This window comes from Erpetoichthys calabaricus, chromosome 13 (assembly GCF_900747795.2).
Source record: "Erpetoichthys calabaricus chromosome 13, fErpCal1.3, whole genome shotgun sequence".
Classification (NCBI taxonomy): Eukaryota; Metazoa; Chordata; class Cladistia; order Polypteriformes; family Polypteridae; genus Erpetoichthys; species Erpetoichthys calabaricus.
Genome location: NC_041406.2, coordinates 136,653,062 through 136,679,463, shown reverse-complemented (window position 1 = coordinate 136,679,463; position 26,402 = coordinate 136,653,062). Strand labels below are relative to the sequence as shown.

The 26,402-nt window shown below is 38.1% G+C and overlaps 1 protein-coding gene across 2 annotated transcripts in view; it reads left to right on the top strand.

The window, feature by feature from the left end:
* Nucleotides 1-2,476: 2,476 nt before the first annotated feature.
* The window catches only part of esrp1 (epithelial splicing regulatory protein 1), a 72,692-nt gene continuing 48,766 nt past the window's right edge, over nucleotides 2,477-26,402 (top strand). The window contains exons 1-11 of one of the 2 annotated variants that reach the window (XM_028817638.2): nucleotides 2,477-2,703; nucleotides 3,073-3,201; nucleotides 4,758-4,871; nucleotides 6,005-6,119; nucleotides 9,552-9,644; nucleotides 9,745-9,799; nucleotides 10,075-10,185; nucleotides 10,273-10,405; nucleotides 10,495-10,537; nucleotides 17,084-17,385; nucleotides 19,577-19,795. In XM_028817638.2, the coding sequence (XP_028673471.1) occupies nucleotides 2,575-2,703; nucleotides 3,073-3,201; nucleotides 4,758-4,871; nucleotides 6,005-6,119; nucleotides 9,552-9,644; nucleotides 9,745-9,799; nucleotides 10,075-10,185; nucleotides 10,273-10,405; nucleotides 10,495-10,537; nucleotides 17,084-17,385; nucleotides 19,577-19,795 (1,443 nt within the window). In that variant the 5' untranslated portion in view covers nucleotides 2,477-2,574. The remainder of the gene's footprint in view (nucleotides 2,704-3,072; nucleotides 3,202-4,757; nucleotides 4,872-6,004; nucleotides 6,120-9,551; nucleotides 9,645-9,744; nucleotides 9,800-10,074; nucleotides 10,186-10,272; nucleotides 10,406-10,494; nucleotides 10,538-17,083; nucleotides 17,386-19,576; nucleotides 19,796-26,402) is intronic. The other variant, XM_028817639.2, reaches the window with a different exon arrangement.

Sequence of the window (26,402 nt, the reverse complement as noted above, 5' to 3'; positions counted from 1 at the left end):
CATTATTGTTAATAATTATTTCTTATTATTAGAATTTTCTCGCTACTCAAAGCGCTTTGGGCCCCACGCAGGGAGGACCCAGGACGCGAACCTGTGATCTCCTTCACACTGCAAAATAATAGAAGGGTCCCGTTAATGTCTACAATGAGGATTCGTTTCTCCAGTATAGTAATGGATAGGAAATGGTATTTTTTTTTTAAACTTGTGGAAACGTTCAGTACTTACTGGTTACAAAATAACGAACTGATGCATGGAATGGAGTCATCTACCGTGCAGTTTTTTAAATGACTCTACACTTAAGTAATCATTTTCCTGAATACCAAAAGTATATGCTTAAACTTATATATTTTGGAATGTTGCGTCGTTTTTCAGAGTCAGAGTCAGAGCTGGATTAACCATTAAGCAAAATAAGCATGTGCTTAGTGTGTCAAGGGATTGGGGGCACCACAAAAATTTTCTCTTTCCAGATTTACCATGGACCACATGGTGCAAAACTGCAAAATAAACATTATTTACCATCTAACTGTAAGTTTTGTTTCATTACTTAAAATAAAATTTTATTTTACTGTTTATTAATGCTGATATTTTGAATTAGATATATATGGGGTCACCAAAATCTTTTAAGTGCTTAGAGCCTCTAAAGGTCTTAATCCCGCCCTAGTCAGAGTGCTGTTATTTTATAAACTCATTAAAACATACAGCAAATGGTAGAACTCGCCATTTTATAAAGTAACAGTGTTATACATTTCAATATGTAATGTTTAAAAGTAGATTTACAGTGTTAATGATTTACATATTGTACAAATGACAATATTTGGTTTTGAAAATTATCTGTGACCCCAGCGCCAAAAAACTGCTACTGTCCCTTTCCTATTTTTTTAATTGTTAATGCATAAAATCTTCTGATGTAGTGTTCAGTATATACAAAGTTGCATGCAGTGCGAGTCGAAAATATGATAATCCTCAATAATATAAAAAATAGCTTAATCTTTACAAGTAATATTCATTAATCCTGTAGCAGCCCGAATTAGCCACTACCTTAAAACTGACTATCTCGTGGCAGTCGCACCTGTCAAGGGGTGGGATATATTAGACAGAAAATGAACAGTCAGATCTTGAAGAAGATGTGTTGGAAACGGTAAAAATGGGCAAGCGTACGGATCTGAGCGACTTTGTGAAGGACCCGATTATGACGGGCAGACAACTGGATCAGAGCAACTACAAAACGGCAGGACTTAGGGTGTTCCTGATATGCAGAGGTAAACGTGGTCCAAGGAAGAACAACCGGTGACCGGGTCATGAGTGCCAAAGCCTCATTGATGTATGTGGGAAGCGAAGGTTAGCCTGTTTGGTCCGATCTCACAGAAGAGCTGTTGTAGCACTTATTGCTGAAAAACGTTAACGCTGGCCGTGAGAGACAGGTGTTAGAACGCATAGTGCATCGCAGTTTATGGGCCAGAGTGCAAATGCTGACCCCAGTTCACCGACGAAAGGTGGGCACGTGAGCGTAAGAAATGGACCATGGATCAACGGAAGAAGGTGGCCTGGCCAGATGAATCCCGTTTTCTTTTCGATCATGTAGACGGCCAGACGCGTGTGTGTAGTTTATGGGGAAGACATAACAGCGGAACGCACTATGGCAAGAATGCAAGCCGGCAGAGGCAGCATGCTGCGCTGAGCAATATTCTGCTGGAAAACCTTGCGTCCTGGCATTCATGTGGTTGTTACTTTGACTCGAACCACCTTACCTAAAGGTTGATGCATACCACGTATACCCTATTGATTGGAACGGTATTCTCTGATGGCAGTGGTCAACTTCCATATTACTGATGCTGTCAATAGCTTTTGTACGTACAATATAATATTGCTGGACTATAATTTTTGTTTTGTTGCAATATTGCTGGACCATGCCATGCCTTCAGATACTTTTGTAGTTCTTCTGTGATATACCGTAATTGGATGAAAGGCGCACAGTTCAGTCTGACAGCTTTCACTTGAACGTCACCTAATGTTGTTCTCATTTGGGCGTTTCTAAATTGTCGCCTAAATCGAACGAGTGCTGTAACTAAAGGAATGTGCTCTTACGTATGTGTTTTCATTTCCCTTTTATTTTGAATTTCCAATTTGATTTCGTAAGACCTGAACATGGTCAACACTTAATGTAATCCTTAGACGTGTGCATATGCACAACTGTTTCTGAACTGCGACTGCGATGTGTTGGAATCAGTGTGCCACGTCCCTGTTTAAACTCACCAATGGCGTTGTGCCCCGGCCCAGGCAGGTATGTGTTACCTGAGTCACGTGGGCGATGGGCAGGTAAGTGCACACAAAATAGGGGGATGTGCAGCCATTACGGGGCTTTCAAGGAGGACAGCCTCCTTTGCATAGATTCTCACGCAATCACAAAAGTCAGTGAATACTTAAAGCGAGGCAGTCACCAGCTCTTGCGACACATAGGTGTTGTTAGGTGTGGGTTGACTCTCTTTTTTCTTTTCATTATATTCTGGGGTGAAGGGTTTCTTTCTTTTCTCTTTTCGGGGGGGTGGGGGGTTTCTCGTTCTTCTTCCATTCACCATGACGGCACCTTTTGATCGTCTGGTGGTTTTATTAAATTCGACTGCGGGTGCCAGCGGACCTAAACTAGGATCTGATGAGAAAGAGATCATTCAACTGGTGTGGCAAGTGGTGGATCTGACAAATAAGGTACATACAACTTGTGCATGTATCTATGTATAACGTTTTCGATTTTAATACGCTTTTTTCTTTTGTTGTAGAAAGAATGTAGTAAAGCATTTTTGGTAACAGTAAAGCTGAACAAACGCGTGTGTTAGCACGCCAGCAGCGGCTTTGGTGAAGAACCTAAAGAGACCGACTGCTGGTAGAGTAACTCCAGATTCTTTTGCAATCGTGCGGCAGATCTGCTCGAACAAAGTTACACGAGAGCTGTTTGTTTTCCGTATTTTAATGTGCGAAGTAGCCATAAAACAGACGAATACAAAGCAAATGTTAACGAAATACATCGGAATTAAACACCAAAAGTCAACGACCCTCTCTTAATTATTCTCTCCGCAGACTGGAAAACTATGTGAAGTTTTAGTAAAGCCCGATTATTTGGAATTGACCGATGAATGTAAAGCGCAAAGTGGCCTCCAAGAAAATGACATCTGTATTGCAGAACCTCTAGAGCAAGCCTTGCACCAGGTAAATACAACTTCTGGGTGGAGAAGCTGAGTATTCTTGTTATTCAGTGTTTACACAGATTTAATTGCTCATTAATTAGTTAAGATAACTGCAGCATCCTGGCAGATCGCTTTGGCACAGGGAATACAAACTTAAAGTGAGTGCGATACTGGGCCTTTTATATAAATATGTGATCCATGATGCCTTCTGTGTTAACAAAAAAAGTTAATCACATGAACTGTTAAGAGGCTTTCCAAAAGGATATTTTATGTCCATGCATTCATGCGAAGGCCTAGTTATAATCTCAATGCAAATATTTGTATTTGAATAATAAAGAAATGGGAGGCCATAGTGTTTAAAGTGTAATATGGGTGGAGTTTCCTTGACAAACAAGTTAAACACAAGCTCAGAAAAAAGACTGGAGGGCTTTGAAAGAATTCCATGCCATTCTAATAACCATCACTCCCACTCTTCTTTTAGTCTTTAAAGTGCTTAGTCCCAGTTGACATGTAATGAAACTATTAGTAGTACTTTGTTAACGATTTCACAAAATGTACATGTGAACTGCTATCTAATAATAAAGTGTATTGTCATCTGAAACTTTAGAAGGTATTCTAATTTGGATAACTGAAGTGGCTCAGCTGTTGACATCTTCTTATGCAAAACATACAAGTTTTTTTCTTTGTTTTGGAGAAATTATGACAAACTCATTTTCTTTTCTAATAAATACACAGTTCCTTCAGAAAGTATTCAGATTTGTTTACATTTTATACTTGTTGCTATGCTGCAGTCTTACACTAAAATCATTTAAATTTTTTTTTCCCCACATCAAGGAACACTGAGTACTCCAGAATGCCAAAACGAAAACATAGTCTGAGAATTCTTTAGATGCCTTTTTGCAAACTCCAAGTGGATTTTAATGTATTGTCTGGCTACTCTGCCTAAAACTCTGATTAGCGGAATGTTACAGCAGTGGTTGTCCTGATGGATGTTTCTCCGATCTCCACACAGGTTCTGTGGAGCTCAGCTAGAGTGATCATCAGGTTATTGCCTACCTCTCGTACCAAGGCCCTTCTCCCCCAATTGCTCAGTTTGGCCAGGCACCCACCTCTAGGAAGAGCCATGACTGTTCCAAACATATTGCATTTAGGAATTATGGAGGCAGCTGTGCTCTTGGGAACTTTCAGTGCTATAGATATTAGTATGGTTCCCCAGATCTATCCTTCAACACAATCCTGTCTGTGAGTTCTGCAAATGAGTTCCTCAACCTCATGGCTTGGTTTTTGCTCTTTATGCACATTGTGTGTGCCCTTCCTAATCATTTGTAATCAGCTGAATTGACTTTGGGTGAACTCCAAACAAGACGTAAAAACATCTTAACGATGATCAATAGAACGGGATGCATCTGAGCCAAATTTCAAGTGTCATAGCAAAAGGTCTGAATACTTGTGTCAATGTGAAATTTCAGTTGAATATTTTCTGAAGGCACTGCATGTTTACTTCAGTTTTAGAAAGGTATATATTTAATCAGTACTAAATGATAACCTTAAAGGTATTGTGTTTTAATTTCCACAAAGTTTACCCAGCAAGTCAGCAATGAAATCAACCTTGGAGGTGGAACTACATTCTGTTTGTGTACTGACGGACAGCTCCACATCCGTCAGGTTCTCCACCCTGAAGCATCTAATAAGGTGAGCTCTTTCTTTATTTTTAGCTTGTAATACCATATTTGAATAAAAAAAAAGGTTTTGGAAAGAACCCATCTCCGTGAGCTGCTTAAGTAAATATATGTTTTGTTCGATATGATCAGCATTAGGGATATTTTTATCATGTGAAAATACCTAACAAAAATTTCTCACAGATATAAAATCTTGTGCTTCACCTTCAGACCATTCACAGGAAACAGTAGCCAAATTATTTGTAATTTTATCTTTATTTATTATAGCTCTGAGATTCATATTGCTCTGACTCTGTGCTCTGACCCCTAATCATCATGTGAAAAGACAATGTCTTAAAAAGTGATTAAAAAAGTATATCAAATAAAAAAAAAAAATAATAAAAAATATCCATCCATCCATTATCCAACCCGCTATATCCTAATTACAGGGTCACGGGGGGTCTGCTGGAGCCAATCCCAGCCAACACAGGGCGCAAGGCAGGAAACAAACCCCGGGCAGGGTGCCAGCCCACCGCAGGGCACACACACACCAGGGACAATAAAAAATATTCAGATGAAAAATTTATTACAAATTAGCACATAAATTCATAATGTTTCACTCATATTAAATGTATAACTTTGCTTTTTATAACCTCCAGTTTCATTCATTAACAATCATCTGAAACCCTTACATGTAATCGGCCATGCTCTATCATAATTAAGCAGAACTTCATGCTCCTTTTATTAATTGATGACAATATGCCTATTAATTATTTCACTGTTGCTACATGTCACATGTTAAGATTAAGATATCTTTGAAGCTTAATAACACATAAGGTAATCTGAACAGAATGTACAGGATTGTAATTAGCTGTCTAATTGCCCTGTCTTGTGGTTGTAGATTTGGAAAAGTAAACATTAAGTCATGGAAAGTAACAACCCCAACAAAAGTTTCTAGTGTCATTTTTTCATGATGTCAACAAAAGAAAAACTTACTTTATGAAAATGTGTGCTTTTTTATTTGGATAATATCATTTTCAATAAGGCTAGCTTACAGTTGCTAACGAAAGTTTGAGTTTCTTTCTTCACCAATTTTCAGAAATGTCTTAATATATTGCAAATTTGGGATAAGATGTAAAAGTAATAGTTTAATATTCCTCTCAACAGAATATAATGTTACCGGAGTGCATGTATTCCTTCTTTGACTTGAGAAAAGAATTCAAGAAATGCTTTCCAGATTCCCCAGAAATAAAGGAGCTGGATGTTTACCTAATGGCAAAATGTATCCTTGGAATAATTTTTGTTTATAATGTATTGGAATGACAGGCAGGTGGATGGACAGAAGAGAAGAATGAGAAAAGGAAAACAAAGTGAAAAAAAAGTTATTGTGTCTTATGCTAACAAAGCAATTCTAAATATTAAAGGTGAAAAGAGAGCATTTGCATTATCCTAAGAAAATGTTATGATCAAATAATGAACAATATTTTTACACACTTTTTTTTTCTTTGAATGTATCTTACAAAATCTCACCATTTCAACAGCTTAACACTGAAGCCATCCAATGCACACTCAATGATTAGCCTGCAGGTTTGGCCCTACTCTGGGTGAATACTTTATAAAATATGTTTTGTTATTTAATTGCATTATAGTATTTTAGCAACTTCTTGATAATTTGCACAATGGCATTACATTTTTTTTTTTGCAGCTATTGTTGTGAGGCAGTGGTTAATGGTTTGGACCTAGGACTTCAAACCCGGAGGTTGTGGGTTCAAAAATCACTCCTGACACTGTGCGACCATGAGTATATTGCTTCAACTTAGTTGCCAAGTTGCCTTGGATTAAGGTGTGGGTCAAATGTGTAGATTTAATTAGATGTCAATTGACTCTTTTTTGGGACGTATACTTGGCATTATAAATAAAGCCAGTATCATTTAAATGACAAAAAATTAGATACAGTATTTCGTAATTAACTTCTCATGGATAGTAGAGACAGTTCTGAGCATTGTTATTAAATAATCTTTAGGTGTAGCAAAGTAGAAAAATTTGCAGTTACCATTTTTTTTGCAGTGGTGAGTTTTCTGACTAACCTGAATTTTCTAAGCTTGTATTTTTGTATTGTTTCTTACACAGTTACTGGTCATTACATTTAAATTAAGGTGTGATGATTGGAGAAACTTGTCTGCTCTGTGGCAGTTGGTCCTTTCCATTGTTCCTTTTCACTTGTAAATTTCAATGTGTTTTGGTTCCTTGAAATCATGATAGTAAAATGACCCATTTATTTAGTTTGGTCAACAGAGACATAGTATGTTAGTCACCCTTTTAAGTACCTTTTTTGTTATTGTTGTTTTATTATTCATTTCTTTGTTTTCCTAACCTGCTTATTCTAATGCAGGGTGCAAGGGTTTGGGGCCTCGCCTGGAGTTATTGATGTTAAAGATTAATCAGAAAAAACATATATGGATACAAAGAATATACAAGTTTCATGCACACTTTGCCTGGACTGGGGTTAAAACCCATAGATTGCAGATGAAAGAGAACAGATCTTATGCTGCCTTATTTGTTTCCAATGGCCACTCTTAACATTACAAGATACATCTTGTAGGTTAATTAGCAACCCTAAATTACATGGGTTAAGAGAGATAAAAACTACCATAATTTTAGTGACTGCACGTTCTGCACAGCTGAATCCTGAGTATTCCATGCTGTTCTGTTTCTGAATTTTGTGTATGTATATACAGTATGTATATATATGTGTGTGTATATATATATATATATATATATATATATATATATATATATATATATATACAGTGTATCCGGAAAGTATTCACAGCGCATCACTTTTTCCACATTTTGTTATGTTACAGCCTTATTCCAAAATGGATTAAATTCATTTTTTTCCTCAGAATTCTACACACAACACCTCATAATGACAACGTGAAAAAAGTTTACTTGAGATTTTTGCAAATTTATTAAAAATAAAAACATTGAGAAAGCACATGTACATAAGTATTCACAGCTTTTGCCATGAAGCTCAAAACTGAGCTCAGGTGCATCCTGTTTCCCCTGATCATCCTTGAGATGTTTCTGCAGCTTAATTGGAGTCCACCTGTGGTAAATTCAGTTGATTGGACATGATTTGGAAAGGCACACACCTGTCTATATAAGGTCCCACAGTTGACAGTTCATGTCAGAGCACAAACCAAGCATGAAGTCAAAGGAATTGTCTGTAGACCTCCGAGACAGGATTGTCTCGAGGCACAAATCTGGGGAAGGTTACAGAAAAAATTATGCTGCTTTGAAGGCCCCAATGAGCACAGTGGCCTCCATCATCCATAAGTGGAAGAAGTTTGAAACCACCAGGACTCTTCCTAGAGCTGGCTGGCCATCTAAACTGAGCGATCGGGGGAGAAGGGCTTTAGTCAGGGAGGTGACCAAGAACCCAATGATCACTCTGTCAGAGCTCCAGAGGTCCTCTGTGGAGAGAGGAGAACCTTCCAGAAGGACAACCATCTCTGCAGCAATCCACCAATCAGGCCTGTATGGTAGAGTGACCAGACGGAAGCCACTCCTTAGTAAAAGGCACATGGCAGCCCGCCTGGAGTTTGCCAAAAGGCACCTGAAGGACTCACAGACCATGAGAAAGAAAATTCTCTGGTCTGATGAGACAAAGATTGAACTCTTTGGCGTGAATGCCAGGCGTCACGTTTGGAGGAAACCTGGTACCATCCCTACAGTGAAGCATGGTGGTGGCAACATCATGCTGTGGGGATGTTTTTCAGCGGCAGGAACTGGGAGACTAGTCAGGATAAAGGGAAAGATGACTGCAGCAATGTACAGAGACATCCTGGATGAAAATCTGCTCCAGAGCGCTCTTGACCTCAGACTGGGGCGACGATTCATCTTTCAGCAGGACAACGACCCTAAGCACACAGCCAAGATATCAAAGGAGTGGCTTCAGGACAACTCTGTGAATGTCCTTGAGTGGCCCAGCCAGAGCCCAGACTTGAATCCGATTGAACATCTCTGGAGAGATCTTAAAATAGCTGTGCACCGACGCTTCCCATCCAACCTGATAGAGCTTGAGAGGTGCTGCAAAGAGGAATGGGCGAAACTGGCCAAGGATAGGTGTGCCAAGCTTGTGGCATCATATTCAAAAAGACTTGAGGCTGTAATTGCAAGCCAAAGTTGCATCGACAAAGTATTGAGCAAAGGCTGTGAATACTTATGTACATGGGATTTCTCAGTTTTTTTATTTTTAATAAATTTGCAAAAACCTCAAGTAAACTTTTTTCACATTGTCATTATGGGGTGTTGTGTGTAAAATTCTGAGGAAAAAAATGAATTTAATCCATTTTGGAATAAGGCTGTTAACATAACAAAATGTGGAAAAAGTGATGCGCTGTGAATACTTTCCGGATGCACTGTGTATATATATATATATATATATATATATATATATATATAATATATATATATATATAAATAAAATATATATTAGTAATAAAATGTAGACTCAGTTGCAGTTACATTAAAGTTAAATTTTTCTTGTGATTTAACACAAAAAATGTCCTTGCCATCACTTTTTTTAAACAAATTGATTGCTTATTTTGAAACTGTTTTATTATCTCTGTTTAATACAAAAAGGTCATGTGAAAGAATTGTCTTAATATTTATCTTTTTAAAGTCCTCATCCTTAATGCAAGATATGCAGATTTAAATATTGAGGTAGACAGCTCTACATATGCCAGTTCTCAGGTTCAGATGATGGCTAAAATTATTCTCACCATGGCATCAGACCCATTCAGTAAGTCACCAATTAAATCAGTGTTTATCTCTTATTATTTCATATGCCTTGATTATAGGTTATTTGTTAAACAAACACTTTCACTTTCACCACTTTCTAGGACATTCCTTTATTGAACCAGAAAGAGTAAATCACAAATTTGAAACTGGAACTTGGTAAGTAAAAATTGGGCAATAAAATACATTGTAGTTGAATTTGCATATTAAATATTATTGGATCTTGCTCTTGTAATGACAAAAGAAAATACTCTGTTTCTCCAAATATTATATATCTCCTGGTTTATTGATCACAGCATTTTCAGGATTCATTTAATAATAATAATAATAATAATTCATTACATTTATATAGTGCATTTAGTTTAGCTGTAGTAATAAAACATTTTAAAAGAAAAGAAACTTCTTTAAACACTTTTCATTTTTGTCATCTATAGCAGTAAGATGGAAATAGTTGATGACAATACTGTCATCCGTGCACGTGGGCTTCCATGGCAGTCTTCTGATCAAGATATTGCAAGATTCTTCCGGGGTCTCAACATAGCTAAGTATGTTACATTCATTTTATTTCGTACTATTGATGTCCCGAAAAATTGCATGCTTTATGAAATATTTTTTAATGCTGTGTCTGGTAGAGGTGGAGCTGCACTCTGCTTAAATGCACAAGGCAGAAGGAATGGAGAAGCACTGGTGAGGTTTGTGAGTGAAGAGCATCGAGATCTAGCACTGCAGCGACATAAACACCATATGGGGAACAGATACATTGAGGTAATAATGTCAATCCAATTGTAAGAATATATGCTTGAAAGTTTTCATTATTAGTTTAACACTGAAGTTTTAAACATTGCTTCTTTTAGGTGTACAAGGCAACAGGAGAGGACTTTATTAAAATTGCTGGAGGTAATAGATTGTTTTCTTTACATTTTTTATTAAAATTATAATGATGAAGTTGATAAGGGCAATCTTAAATTAAGGTGAAACTACAGAGAACTGCCTTAAATTCTAATATACAATTCTTTGAAAGGGTATTGTGCTTCTTTCAGTGTTTTCTGAATCTTTGCATATTTCTGACATTGAATGTTTCCTAGAGCTTCACCCAAATCCTATTAATAGATAACAATTAACACTTATATTGGAACATATTTTCTTAATTTTATAACTAAAATAATCATACGTACAATGTACATCTGTGAAAAGTTAACAACCCTAACTTTGAAACAATCCAGTTAAGCATTATGGATCAACTACTATATATAATATATAGTAACAAAGGTGCTATATTGTGCCTGATCCGGCACAGACTCACCCGGAGGCACGTGTATAAAATAAAGAAAATTTTTATTTTTCTTTAGCTGGAGGGCATGTCTTCCCCGTGTCCCCCAGCCACAACACAGTCCCAAAGTAACACAAACACGCCAAAACACTCTTCCTTTTCACCACCACCCCTCCCAGGCAACATTGTCCTCCTCCACCCGACCCTGGCCACCGAGTGGTGGTTGCTGGCTCCTTTTATGGCCCACCTGGAAGTGCTCCAGGTGTTTGATCACCTGTTTCCGGTTGCACTCCCGGGTGGGGCTGAAGATTAGTTCAGCTAGGCTCAGGGACACAAGCAGCGCCCCCTGGCAGCCACCCCAGATCCCAACAGGGCTGTGGAGAACTCCCATGGAGTCTACCATGGAGCCCTGCTGGAAGCTGAGGCGAAGGGGCGTCAGGCATGGGACCCGGCCTTCCACCACTAATATATATATATATATACACAGTAATCCCTCCTCCATCGCGGGGGTTGCGTTCCAGAGCCACCCGCGAAATAAGAAAATCCACGAAGTAGAAACCATATGTTTATATGGTTATTTTTATATTGTCATGCTTGGGTCACAGATTTGCGCAGAAACACAGGAGGTTGTAGAGAGACAGGAACGTTATTCAAACACTGCAAACAAACATTTGTCTCTTTTTCAAAAGTTTAAACTGTGCTCCATGACAAGACAGAGATGACAGTTCTGTCTCACAATTAAAAGAATGCAAACATATCTTCCTCTTCAAAGGAGTCAGGAGCAGAGACTGTCATAAAGGCAGAGGAAAATCAGTAGGGCTGTTTGGCTTTTAAGTATGCGAAGCACCGCGGCACAAAGCTGTTGAAGGCGGCAGCTCACACCCCCTCCATCAGGAGCAGACAGAGAGAGAGAGACAGAGACAGATTAAAAAATCAATACGTGCCCTTCATGCTTTTAAGTATGCGAAGCACCGTGCAGCATGTCGCTTCACAAAGCAGCTGCACAGAAGGTAGCCAACGTGAAGATAATCTTTCAGCATTTTTAGACAAGCGTCCGTATTGTCTAGGTGTGCGAACAGCCCCCCTGCTCACACCCCCATACGTCAGGATCAGAAAAACTCAGCGCAAGAGAGAGAGAGAGAGAGAGAAAAGTAAGTTGGGTAGCTTCTCAGCCATCTGCCAATAGCGTCCCTTGTATGAAATCAACTGGGCAAACCAACTGAGGAAGCATGTACCAGAAATTAAAAGACCCATTGTCCGCAGAAACCCGCGAAGCAGCGAAAAATCCGCGATATATATTTAAATATGCTTACATATAAAATCCGCGATGGAGTGAAGCCGCGAAAGGCGAAGCGCGATATAGCGAGGGATTACTGTGTATATATATATATATATATATATATATATATATATACATATAATATATATATCTATCTTCTTATATAATATGCTACTGTGGCTGTTTGTTTGTCTGTCCAGGATTTTAAATCACCTGTAGCTCACAAACCGTTTGACCCATTGACCTGAAATTTAGTACACATATACTACGTGACCTCTACTGTCCACTTTCCTGGTGATGATTTTTATTACTCTTTTTATTTTTATTTTTACTGTAGAATCAACTCTTGGCAGCAGGGCTGCCGTTGCGGCGCATGCGTATGGCTAAATCATTCTTGAGGCAGATTAAATACTTAAGTGCCAGCTTAAGTAAAAAATTAAGAAAAACGTACTAAGTAATTGCAACACAAAAACTGACTTAATCAGTTTTAACGCAAAAAGATGTTGACGGAAGAAGAGAAGAAGCAGGCCGCTTGGGTGGAGAAAAGAAGAGGTGCTCAGGAAACAGCAAGCGCATCAACCTCTGAGCAAATTAATGCTAAACGTACAGAGAAAGAGAATGAAAACCATTAAGTCAAGTGTATTCACTGCATGTTATCGTGCAGTCCACCATTACTGGTATATATATATTAGTAATCTAGAAGGTTCTCTTGGACCAATCCATTACTACGTGCCATAAATTCGGCAGATTATGGCCTTCATGGCATCAGTGATATTCACTCTACATTGCTGCTAATGCACTTCATGTGCTGATGAAGAATTATTCCTGAACAGCCCATTGAAGACTTCTAGTCTGGATATTAATTTGAGAAGCTGTAGGAGAGTTAACAAAACACAATCAGAAACATAACTCAGAAGAGGAAATTTCATTAGTGAACCATGTAAATACATCCAACTACTTCACCGCGCACATCACTTCAGTGTGAGGAATAAGATCATCATGCAAATCACAACATCCTGTAAATAATATCTAGGTAATTGCAGGGTTTCATCCTCACCTTTGATTAAGATTCTACAGTAAATAAACAATATTGTAAAAAAAATATCTGATTCCTGTAGGAGGTCTAAACAAAAAGCATTTGCTCTTTAGGAATAATATAAATGTTTCTGCATGATGCTTTGGAAATATGTTCTCCAAGTGTGGATCATTCATTTAAAAAAAAAAAAACACACCATGATACCATTGCTTGAGGATAATTTGTTGCCTCAGGACTTGTACAACCCAGCACCAGTGAAGCAAGTCTTCAGTAGAGTGCCACAATGTTGGACCATGTGGTTAACCAGAACCACCACTAGGTCAAGTAGCAAGACCATAATCCCAAACATACAAGAAAGACTACAATAGCAAAAGAAGAGTAATATCAATGGTTTCTGATGGCCAAGTCAAACTCCAGACTTTAATATTGTAGCAGAACTGTAACAGGTTACGAAGGTAGTCTAGCTTACTAGAAAACCATCAAATCTTACTGAGTGGGCTCATTCTGTGATAGAGAAATGGATCCAAATGTCTTCACTGTCTCTGTGGAGTCTGTATGTTTTCCTCATGCGTGGCTTGGTTTTTGCTTGGTTTTATTCTCATAGTCCAGCATACATTGTGTATATTGACAATGCTACTCTGCCCCCATATGAGTCAACGTGAGTGTATGTGTAGATGTTTTCTGTAATGGACTGGTGTTTAGTTCATGGGTGTGCCTTGTACTGGATATCGCTGGAATGGTTCTGTTTCTGGGCCATTTCTTTTTTTTTTTTCTTTCACATTAATTTATCTGTATGTAGTTAAGCTGTATATTTGATAACACAATATGGCAAATATGCACATAAAAAGATAACTTTTTAAAACAATAAATTATGACTGTTTAAGAAGTGTGGATAATTTCTGTCCTAACAGCAAAGGCAATTACAAATTTTTGAATACCTCCAAAATTAGTGAAAGGAATTGAGCAAGATTAAAGAAATGTCTCTTTCAATGCTGAGCAGAGATAGAACAAGACCTGGAACTGCAAAAGGGATCCTTAGCCTAGTGTAGCCAAATAAGCCCAAACTTGAAATAGAAAGGGATGCTGATGTGTTGCTCTGCAGTGATCCCAGCATGGGATTCCAAAGATGGCCATGTCAGGCAAAATGATTTTAGATTTGGGAGAAGAGCTGGAAAGAAGACTTACTGGGAGGATGAAGACAGGCCAAGGATATTTAAGAAGAATTGTTATTATTATTGTTGTTGTTGAACAATACACCATTTAGAGAGATTTCTTTGGATAGAGAACACCTGCTGAAATCCATCAAAACATGTTGCCTTGTGCATATGAGTAAGCTGTTTGGGTGCCAAATTTAGTTCAAAGTTTACAGTACACAAAGTCATAATGCACTACGGCATGTGCACATCTATAGCAGATATCAAAAGGTGTGGCAGCAATGGCTAACATAATCCGTCAGTCTTCCCTGAAGACATTTACTATGTCGGTGTAGTCTTATGTGTGAGATGTTGATGGTCAGCCAGATCCAGCTTCGTTAGTCACACTTGTTCTTCATAAACGTTTTGTTGAGTCATGCTGTTTTCACTTCCATTCTGAGCCATGATCCTTCAGTGAATTTCATCAAATTTCACTCCCTCTGCTCATAGAAATCTCAGTATGGCACATTGTTTAACAATAATGCAATCCCGTAATGCAGCATCCATGATCACTTGACCTTGGTTTCAAGTAGACTAATGGCAGAATGTTACACTGTGCGTGTTCAAACTACCCATAAGCCATTGCAAATTTCCTGTATTGTGTCAGCTTCTATCCGTCGCAGTTACTGCATACTTTACGTTTTCCCTCATTTATGTGGGTGTGTCTGAGGGGAAGCATGATAGCAGTGTAGCATTAGAGTTTAGAACAAATTCTAAAATAATTTCTCAAAGCCTACTCACTGGCTTTGAATCTTATCCTGTATGCTCTGTATGAAGTTTTTGCATATTCTTAATTCTCTCTGTTTTATCTGGACATTTCAAATTGGAGTGGGGTTAGTTTGTGTGTGTGCGTTCCAATGCACTGCTTTGTGTGCAAGTCCTGCTCTATTACTTCAAGACTCCTTCAACCTTAAATTGGATAATTGGGGCAGATATCGGATGGTTGGCTCAATGTGTGTGTGTGTGTGTATGTATGTTTTTTAAAAATTAAATTTTTATTCTATACTGAAAGAAATCTGCTTTTAAAGTAAAAAATACTATTTAGTATTTTTCACTACTGTATCTATCCTGTAACATCCAGATATTTTTATTTAAATTCTCTAATAATAATAAAACATTTTTGGGCTATTACTTAATTCTGATTTAGACATAAGCCCTCTTGGAGGAGGAGAAGAACAGAAAAAGTCCTGAAAAAATGTGAAGTTTATGTTTGGTGCCTTTTCTGAACATATTGAAAAATATTTCAGCAAATTTACATTTTTTTCCATTATTTTAAGACTGAGTACTCCATAATGACAAAGGAATGAAATAAAAATGTATCTTGAAACATGCTGTAGAGAAATAAAGGTTCTAACACGTACTGTATTAAAGAAAGTGGGAACATGTTAAATGCATGAATGTCTCTTGAGAAACCCTTTTGGAATGAGCTTTGAAAGCCGTTGGACAACTTTTAGACTGCAAATTCCATTCAGCACTGACTACCTGCACATTCCCGTCCTCAGCCTTAGGGGCTCCACAGGCACATTGTTTAATAATTTATGAATCTTGTAAGAACAGGTTTTTATGGCTTTGTTTTTTTTTTGTTTTTTTTTTTTATTTGGTCTGTCAGAAGTGAGCTGAATATAAGGAAATATGTTTAGTTGTTTGGGACTCATTCCATTTTATGTACATATCCTCATTTATGCAGCACTGGTTTTAATTATTACATTGTAGATTGGCCCTTTTAGAAAGTTATACTGGAAGGCTGACCTTTTATACTTATTTGACCTTCAAGTAGGTCGCTTAGTAGAATGGCTGTTTAGCCTTATTTAATAAAGTCAAATGTATATGCATCTTGGCTGCTATTCATTAGTTGTATAAGGGTTAAAAGTCAACTGCATTTCTGCCATGCTTGTTTTTCCGGATGATTTTAAAACAATGATCACTATGAATATTATCATAAGGATGTCCTGTTACTAAAGTGCCTCTGCTAATCTGAATGACACCCAGAAGATTTAAATATGCAAAATGATGATTCACCCAGGTACTCTCGTCAAAGTACCACAAAGTGCTCTTTTTTTCATAATTTCAGTGTCTCTCTAATCTCCCACCCCCATATAAATACAAGTAGTGTCAAGGTTGCTTTATGGCTTTAAACCCCATCCAAGGGTTGGTTTTGTCCAAGCCTTGGCATCACTTCAATTGCAACTGGAATACAAGGTCTGAGTTTCATCTGTCGTTCTCTTATCTCCATTCACCCATTAGGCATAGTTTATTTAGGAATGGCTACATCTCAAAGGCAGCCCTACCACAGCCTTTGACTGGCTACTGCCTTCTATTGGCATTTGAACCTTTCCTAAAATCGCCCTGCCTCAGCCTTTCTCTCCTACTCAGACGTGAGACCATTACAGTATCCTAATTTATGAGTTTTTTTTTTTAACCACACAATGAATATCTTGTGAAACTTAATGGGATTCAAATTTGCAAATGAATGTATTTAGGCATTGAAGTTGTGTCTTCTGTATGAAATCTAACAATAATAAAATGTGCATGTTTAATATCTTATTCTTTGAAATAAGAACATTTGTTTTAGGTAAAGGATCAGCTGTGGCTGTCACTAGACTAGAAAGCAGTTATTTTTTGCTGTCAAAAAAACGCAACCCTTTTCATTCTTTGTCCCTTATAGGAACTTCCAATGAGGTAGCCCAGTTCCTTTCCAAGGAGAATCAAATCATCATTCGCATGCGTGGTCTTCCTTTCACTGCTACTGCTGAAGAAGTGTTGGCATTTTTTGGTCCCAGCTGCCCAGTCACTGGTGGGAAAGAAGGAATTCTCTTTGTGAAATATCCAGATGGCAGACCCACTGGAGATGCTTTTGTACTGTTTTCTTGTGAAGAATACTCCCAAAATGCACTTAAGAAACACAAAGACATTTTGGGGAAAAGATACATTGAGCTGTTCAAGAGCACAGCAGCAGAAGTGCAACAGGTTAGTGTCGTTTGTGTACTGCACTCTCCATTTCTTGGATGTTATATGTGTCCCACACATTCTTTTATTTGTTGCTTTACACTTCATAAAAAAAAATAACAAAGCTGATATATTTCAACTGAAAAAGCTGAATTAAATAAGCCAATCTTATACAGTATGTCTCTGTGATAATGAGGAAGTCAGTTCATCTCTGTATGCTCCAATTAGAAATAAACAAATTAAATGTAACCAATTGTATCAGCCAAATGTTGTAAGGTACCAGATAGGTAATAATAAAATATTTTGACTTCTACTGTAGGTATGCAAGCACATCTGGAGTGATGACAGTCTCAGCCAGAAGTAGTTATGTATTTCTTTTTAATAAATTACAAATTGTTCGTCACACAAACACTATAAAATAGTGTGATGCCCAGGGCACGTACAACCGCCCTATCCCTGATACAGACAGGCAGGACACAACTTTGCCACACAGCACTTGGTTTATTTGTTCAAAACGCATTCTAGCACAAGCCAATATTGCCGTCCTTTTGCTGCCAGTCCTTCCGCCTCCACTCCTCCTCAAGAGCTTCGTCCACTTCTAACCGACTCAGGCCATTGATTGGTGGTGACTTGCTCCTTTTATAGGATACCCGGAAGGAGTCTAGGTGTCCAACGAGCTTCTTCTGGCAGCACTTGCGGGTGTGGTGAAAGTGCTGCCAAATAGGGCCCTATAAAAGTCCAGGCCACTACAAGTCAAGGGGGGAGCCCTCTGTCAGTCCGGGGGAGAAACAATCTTGAAAATACTGTTTCCCCCGGTCCTTGCATACTCAGGGTGACCCGGCCCAGATAAGTGGTCCAGCCTTCCGCCATAATTTATATATTTTGTTTTCTTCTTTTCTATGTATGGAAATATGAGCTATCTATTTTAGAAAACTTGCTTGGGTTTGCAGGTCTCTATAACCCATCACTCTAGCATCTATTGATAATATCAGCAAAACCAAGGAGCAGTTTATTGACTTTCTCCACACCAAAGACCCTCTATTTTTTTTGTCAATATTCAGGGAGTGGATGTAGTAGTAGTGTGATGCACTCCTACAAGTACTTGGGGGTCCATATCATTGATTGACTGGACTGGTCATATAACAAATTGGAACTATATAAGAATGGGCAGAACAGACTCCTTTTCCTCAGGAAACAGGGTTCCTTTAATGTGGGAAGTGACTTCCTTCACATCTTCTACAACTCTCTGATGGCCAGTGTGATTTACTACAGTTTGTTGTGCTGGCCTGGTAACATCACTCAAGAAAGGCCCACCGAATCAACAAGCTAATTAAAAGGGAAAACTCAGTTATGGAATGCACTCTGGATCCCCTGAAGGTAGTAGGAAAGATAAGAATTAAAACATCCTCCTGTCTCTGACACACTAACCATAAGAACTTTTAGTCAACGAGTTACTTTGCAGAAGGGTGTCAAGAAAGACTACTGGGGCTCCTTTGTGCCAACAGCAATACCTCAGCATAATGCCTCACTGTGACTGTGACAGCTAAGTCAGAAGTTTTCCTTCTTTTTAACTTTATTGCTTTTTATTGATTCTGGTGTGTACTCAGACCATAGTGTCTATCTGTCTGTCTGTCTATGGCGGGAGCCAACCCTCTATATGATGACAATGGATCACAGGGTACCTTCCTGTTGGCTGTTTTAGAATCACCAATGAGCTTAACCTGTGTGTATGTGTTCAGCGTGTGGGAGGAAAACCTACAGTAAAACATTGTAAGTTGCAGCAATACCTACACAGTAATTTAAACTTGATTTTAGCTCAGTCTTCAGGAGCTGTGAAGCAAAAGTGATAATTGTTATGCCTTCATGTCACCAGAAATAAACACCATTTTTATACATTACATGTTGCAATATTAAAGAATAATGCATTATTATCCACAAATGTCTATAAAAATAGTCAGGGATATAGCACCCACTGGGCCTTTTTTGTACTTATGGCTTATTCCCTGAAAGATATGATTGAATTAGATCACTAAAATGAACAAAACTTCTCTGTTTACAATGCTTGCTTGCATTAAAAAAATGTAAAAAAAAAAAAAATAATAATAAAAACCTTTGTGATCAATCACTGAATTTTCATTTGTGAATAGAATACCAATAGGCGGCATGTAAGTTGTACCACAACACAGAAACATCAGTTTTCTTTCTTCCTTAGGTGCTCAACAGATTTACATCAACACCTCTGATTCCAATTACTCCTCCTCCCATCATTCCTGTACTACCTCAGCCTTTTGTGCCACCTCCCAGCACTCGTGATTGTGTCCGCCTTAGAGGTCTTCCCTATGTGGCAACCATTGAGGACATCCTGGAGTTTCTTGGAGAGCACACCGCCGACATCAGACCTCATGGAGTTCACATGGTGTTAAATCAGCAGGTAGACCCTACTATGTTTTTGGTCCTTGTAAATGAGATGGTGTTCTCCACCTCTTACTACATAAAGTAGTAAGCAATTGACCTCTTTAGATACTGTGGTTTTACATTATTAAATTAGATGAACTAAATAATGATTTGTTACTGAGTGCAGAGTCGGGAAAAATAATTACCACCACAGATGCATGTAGCTTCTTTGTGATACACACTAATGTGATAAGATTTCAACTCAAATACTGTACATTATGTCCCTCTATATTGCATACTTTGTTTTTGTTTAATTGCATTATTATTGATCTGATATTTTTTTCATGTCATATAGCTTAGCTGCGTCATATACAAGATATTTTTAAATGTATTCAATTATAAGAGGATAATGAACATTCTTTGTGTTTCTTCTACTTATTCTGCTTGGTTTTACTCAGTTTTCTACTTTCGTTTTCAGTGATCTTTTTTCATATTCTAGTCCCCAGAAAAATATCCTCCATGCTTATAAAATGATCAGTGTTAGTACGGCAAACAAAGAAAGAAATAAAGATTTCTTTTAATTGCCACAAAATATATAAGAAGTCTGATTTTCAATCTCACGGTGGCGCAGTGGGTAGCGCTGCTGCCTCGCAGTTGGGAGACCTAGGGACCTGGGTTCGCTTCCCGGGTCCTCCCTGCGTGGAGTTTGCATGTTCTCCCCGTGTCTGCGTGGGTTTCCTCCGGGCGCTCCGGTTTCCTCCCACAGTCCAAAGACATGCAGGTTAGGTGGATTGGCGATTCTAAATTGGCCCTAGTGTGTGCTTGGTGTGTGGTGTGTTTGTGTGTGTCCTGCGGTGGGTTGGCACCCTGCCCGGGATTGGTTCCTGCCTTGTGCCCTGTGTTGGCTGGGATTGGCTCCAGCAGACCCCCGTGACCCTGTATTCGGATTCAACGGGTTGGATAATGGATGGATGGATGGATGATTTTCAATCTGAATCTGATACTATTGGATTTTTTTGTTCCTGGAAATAAACTTATCACTAAATATATGTATGTAGTACTAGGGTGTTGTACTGTGTTAGCCATTATGAATGTAGAGAAAAGCCAAGCAAAATGACACCTTTTATTGGCTAACTAAAAGATTACAATATGCAAGCGTTCGAGGCAACTCAGGCCCCTTCTTCAGGCAAGATGTAATCTGAGTTGCCTCGAACGCTTGCATATTGTAATCTTTTCAGTTAGCCAATAAAAGGTGTCATTTTGCTTGGCTTTTCTCTACATTCACTAAATTTATGAAAATTGTTTAAATTTTTTTGAAAGATTTATTTTGATTATGTCAGAAATATAAATATTATTTTGCTTTTGAAATAATTATGTAAATATAGAAAATAGGGATGTCACAATATCAGAATTTTTGTATTCAGTACCAATACCAGTGAAATTTTATGATACTCAACACCTTTAGATATCACGGCACAAACAGAAATCCCATTCAATGGCTTTTTATTAAAGTACACCCATTTGAAGTGAACAATAATGTGTCTTTTCTGTAATAAAATAAAAGTATATATAAATAAATACTAACAGTAACAACAGCTTTAAAATACTGGTATATCCATCAAATAGTTACCCAACTATCATTTAAGGAAAAAAATATTGGCATTCATAAATATCAAAATAACAGTGCAATGCTTGAATTTTAATGCGTGGCAGAGACGCAACCCCCCCGTCAGTGTAACATCAATTGGGGGTTTGTTATCTTGTGGAGATTTATGCATAGGATTTATAAAGAATGTCCGTATGTACTGTTGAACTAGTGAATTACAAGATAATTCAGAATATTTCCATTTAAACCAACTCTTTAAAGCTTTTTTTTTTACCAATATGCTTTTAAAATCTGGATTATCAGTGAAGTAATCTGGCTTGTAACATTTGCTATTAGAAGATTATATTTGCATCATTAGCTGGTTAAAAAATATTATTAAGAAGTAATATTTAATGGATGGGTTAAATTAATTCAAATTTCAAATGACTTAGAATCTTCTGGTGCTTTAATTTTCCAAAACTCTCCTTCCTTTTTTAGATTTGCCACAACTTCCCTTTTGAAATCATTAATTCTTCATTTCAGAACTTCTGTATAACAGTTTTTATTTTGCTATTTTTTAAGGTTTCTTGTGTAAGTGATCAGACTTTATTATTCCTTATGCCTGTGCCCAAATCCAGAATTAGAAAATCACTTGGGTTGTCGTTACATGTGCTCTATTCTTCAATGTACCATTGAAATATGTGCTTTCACTTATGGGTTACACTAATGAACATCAGTTTGCCTTCAAAAGCCAAACAAATGACACAAATTAAGTACTTGCAGAATCCTATTTAGCAATGGGTGCTTTAATTATAGACTTGTTATGTAAACTGGGTGGCTATTGTGGTATAATGAGTAGCATGACCGCTGTCTGGATGCCTCATGTATAAAGCTAAAACTTACAGTAAAACATGGCATACAGACAAAACTGGAAACGTGAATGCACACAAAAAAATCCAGATGCATAAACTGTGTTCCACGTACTTCCCCTATATAAATCCCAATGAATGTGAAATTTAACACACATGCGAGTGTTAGCTACATGCTTGCACAATGCGACACACTTTCTGTGGCCTATACAGCAGCACATTAAAATAATGGAAATGCTTTCTGTTTGCATAAGCAAATTAATTCTCTGTTGTCTCCTTTATAGTGTTGCATTGTCACCAACCAACACAACGGATAGATTCTCTGCCCTTTACATGGCTCTTTAAGGTGACTCACTGTCTTTAAAAGGACTACTTGCTGTTGCTGCACTAGTTTGGAAAAACACCAGCAACTGTGCGGAGTTGCCGTTTTTATAGGCTCTCCTGCTATAGATGATGTAATGCCAGTTCATTCTTTTGGTGATTCATCCCTGGCTGATATTACATATCCAGCACCGTTGCAATAGCAATGTGCGTGCAGCTGACCACTCTGATTACATTTGGAAAACCAGATGTTGCTGTGAATTGCACTTTGATGTTTCCCAGTTCAACCATAGTGTAAGGAAATCTTATATATATGGAAAACAAGCGAAACTCAGTGATGTTTGTGAAATACTCGATTGGTTAGCAAGTTCACGTTGAAAAGCTCCTGTGGCTAAAAACCCAAGAGTGGACAGAACTTCAAAGGAGCAGGTAGAGCACAATTTCTCAAAGACTGTCTTTGTAAAGACAGTGCCATTTCAGCACTCAGCGCCAAGAGGATAGCTCTTGGAAATTAAAATCTATATTACTAAACGACAGTTTAATATATGCACGGACGGCGGACGGCGGACGCAGGACGCACTGAGGCGCATGCGCCAGATCACCTCAGTGCCCCAGAGTCAAACCCAGCGGCTTCCCAGAGTCGGTAGGTGGCTCCCAAACAACACAACCTGTAGGAGACTGCATAGATGTGCCCAAACAACACAACCTGGAAACTAAACTTTCTCTAATCCACTGTGCCAGCAGTCAGTGTGGCATATTTGAATCACATAACGGTAACTTCTACCTAACGACACAGCCACAGAAAAACAAAAACGAGACCGCATGGATAAAAACAATAAATGGAGGCTCCTACAACACGCTTCAGAAACACCAGAAGCAAAGAAGTCACGGCTCCAAAAAGAAACAGCTCAACTAACGGAAATACAAAAACGAGCCCGTATGGATAAAAACAATGAACGAAAGCGCCTACAACGCGACTCTGAAACAGCAGAAGCAAAGAAGTCACGGCTCCAAAAACAAAAAGCTCAACAATAAGAAATACAAAACCGAGCCCGTATTGATAAAAACAATGAACGAAGGCGCCTACACAAAGTGGGCATTTACCTATCTGAGCTTGTACAATGGAACCTCGATTCACGAACGTCTCAGTACACGTACAACTCGGTTTATGACCAAAAAGTTCGCCAAACTTTTGCCTCGGTATACGAACAAGCCAGTTTCCCGTGCTGCTGAGAGAGAGAGAGAGAGAGCGCGCCTGCGCATGCAGCTGAGAGGAGAGGGGGGCTCACGTGCTGCTGAGAGAGAGAGAGAGAGCCTGCGCGTGCAGCTGAGAGGAGAGGGGGGAGGGGGGCTCGTGTGCTGCTGGGAGAGAGAGAGAGCGCGAGAGTGCACGTGCAGCTGAGCGCGAGCGAGCCTGCGCGTGCAGCTGAGCAGGGAGCCTGGGTGTTTGTGTCAGTGTTATTCAATGTTTTTACATTAGTTTACTATTACACTGTGCATTCTATGGTGTAATTAACTATATTTGTGCTTAAAAATCTTTAAAAAAATATATATTTACATACAGTTCGTACGGTCTGGAACGGATTAATTGTATTTACATACAATCCTATGGGGGAAATTGCTTCGGTTCACAACCAAATCGGTTTACGACCAGAGGTTTGGAACGAATTATGGTCGTGAACCGAGGTTCCACTGTATTTACACATGGACAACTTTATGTTGCCTTTTCAAGAGTTCGGCGTTCGTGTGACGTTAAAGTAAAGGTTTTAACTACTCCATACCAGGGAGAACTACTTCAAGGACAGCAAACCATCTTTACTCAAAATGTTGTTTATAAAGAGATATTTGATTAACTATTTTGGATTTACCATTTTATGAATGTTTTTTTCCAATTTACTTCATTTAAACCTTTCCACTCCGATATTGTTTTTATTTATAAGTGCAACAACTCAAAGACATTTTGGACTTAAATGATGTAACAATTAAAATTCAATTTTTGTTTTAATAAATTGATTAATTTTAGTACAAATATATGTATTTAATTCAATGAAAACTTTACCAGGACGCTCCCACCCTCCATCATTTGTCATTCCTCCAAATATCGGAGGGAATAGAAACTGATTGCCATTCTTGCATTTGCGATTTTTTAGAGAATCGGGAGTTTACTGGTTGAATTAGAAGTCAGCCGTCATCATCTATAAAAATGTGCTCTCTTCTAATCCTTCCATTTACGATGTGTTCTAACAACACTAAAGCAGCTATTGTAGTTTAGCCATTCTGTGCACAATTATGTTGTTAGAGAATGATTACAATCAAGTACCTTCAATTTGTAAACAAAATGCAATTAATTTCGGTGTATTTGATAAATCCCGTGTCATGGATGTGAATCAAAAGATAGAAAGGGAAACTGCAGAAAAACAAAGACGTTGTGTGCCGCCCATTTGCAAAACAGAGCTGAAAAGTGCGTATGTATGGTGTGAGGCTACCGTGAAAAAGTGCGTGGCTTTACACCAAGTTTAGTTTTTATACATCTTGAAGTGAGTGTGGAAACAGGCGTACGCAACATGTTTGTGCGTATGCACTATTTATAAATGAGGCCCTGGCGCTCAAGCTTTGTAAAGCTTGTAATTGTAATTTACCTGTTCCCTGAGACCTTCTTTCTTCTTTTAATTTTTTGAGGAATTTTGCTTTGAAGTTGTTTTAATCTAAATTCTACTAAAGTTTGATAAGTTTGGATTTAGTTTAATTCTGCCGTTAAGACATGAAAATTATTTCTGGTTTAAATCATAGAGTGGATTTAATGTTCTGTTTTGTCACATTCCTATATGCGTAATTGTAAATATGATTAAGTTGTCCCCTGCCCCCTCAACCATGAACTGTATACACCTGTTTGAAAATGGATGCATACTTGGACTGATGGATGGATGGGTGGATTTTATAAGTACTAGTCTTGCACACGTGTGCTGAAATTCTCCCACACAAACCCTAAGCAGAAATAAATGTAGCTGTTTGTCCTTTTCACATACTGTTTATTGATGCAGAGTTGTAGCATCACCACTGTAAGCCATTTTTATATGTAGTTTTTACTCATATTTTTAACATGTATTATTGTGTCTTCTGGAGTAATTTGTCTGCATGCAGTCATGTACAAGTGCAGTAATCGACTTCCTTGGTATCAATGATAATTTGAAATAACTTGTACCATTACATTTTTGGATTTTTGGTATCAAAAAAAAATCCCTTGCAGAAAATAGTACTTTTGATGGTCCAATCCTAATGATACCCTCCTGTACAGTTTGTGCCCTCTTTCATAGTACAAGCAACTGATAGTTGCAATCTAAGTGTGCCTGATTTCCTTCTATCTCTATTTCTACTGCAAATTTTAAAAACTGTGCAATAGAGTTTGAGGTTATTAGATAGGTTGACCTGTCCATGGAATAAAGAAGTTTGTTGTACAGTAACATTTACCCTTGTGTATCAAAATTGTGGCTTGCAATGTAGTTTAATTGATGCATACTTCAATGGTTTGTGGATTTCTTAAAAGTGGGTGATTGTATAGTAACTGGGCAAATTAGGTCATCTCAGCTTGTCAATGCAAGGAGTGACTAAATATTGGAAGATTGTAAAATTAATGATAAAAAGTATGAGAAAGTATGGTTTATAATCCATGTTTACTAAAATGATAGCTTGTGTGGTGAGTAGAATGTTTTTATCAAACAGTCCTGGTGGAAGCATTCTGCATACCTTCACCTCACAATTCACTTCCTTTCCCCATGCCACTGCTGTCATTATGACTGACAGCTGCCATTTGAGAGGGAAGCTGTAAAGTTGTAAATGGAAAAACATACAAGTACTGGGCTGGTGAAAGA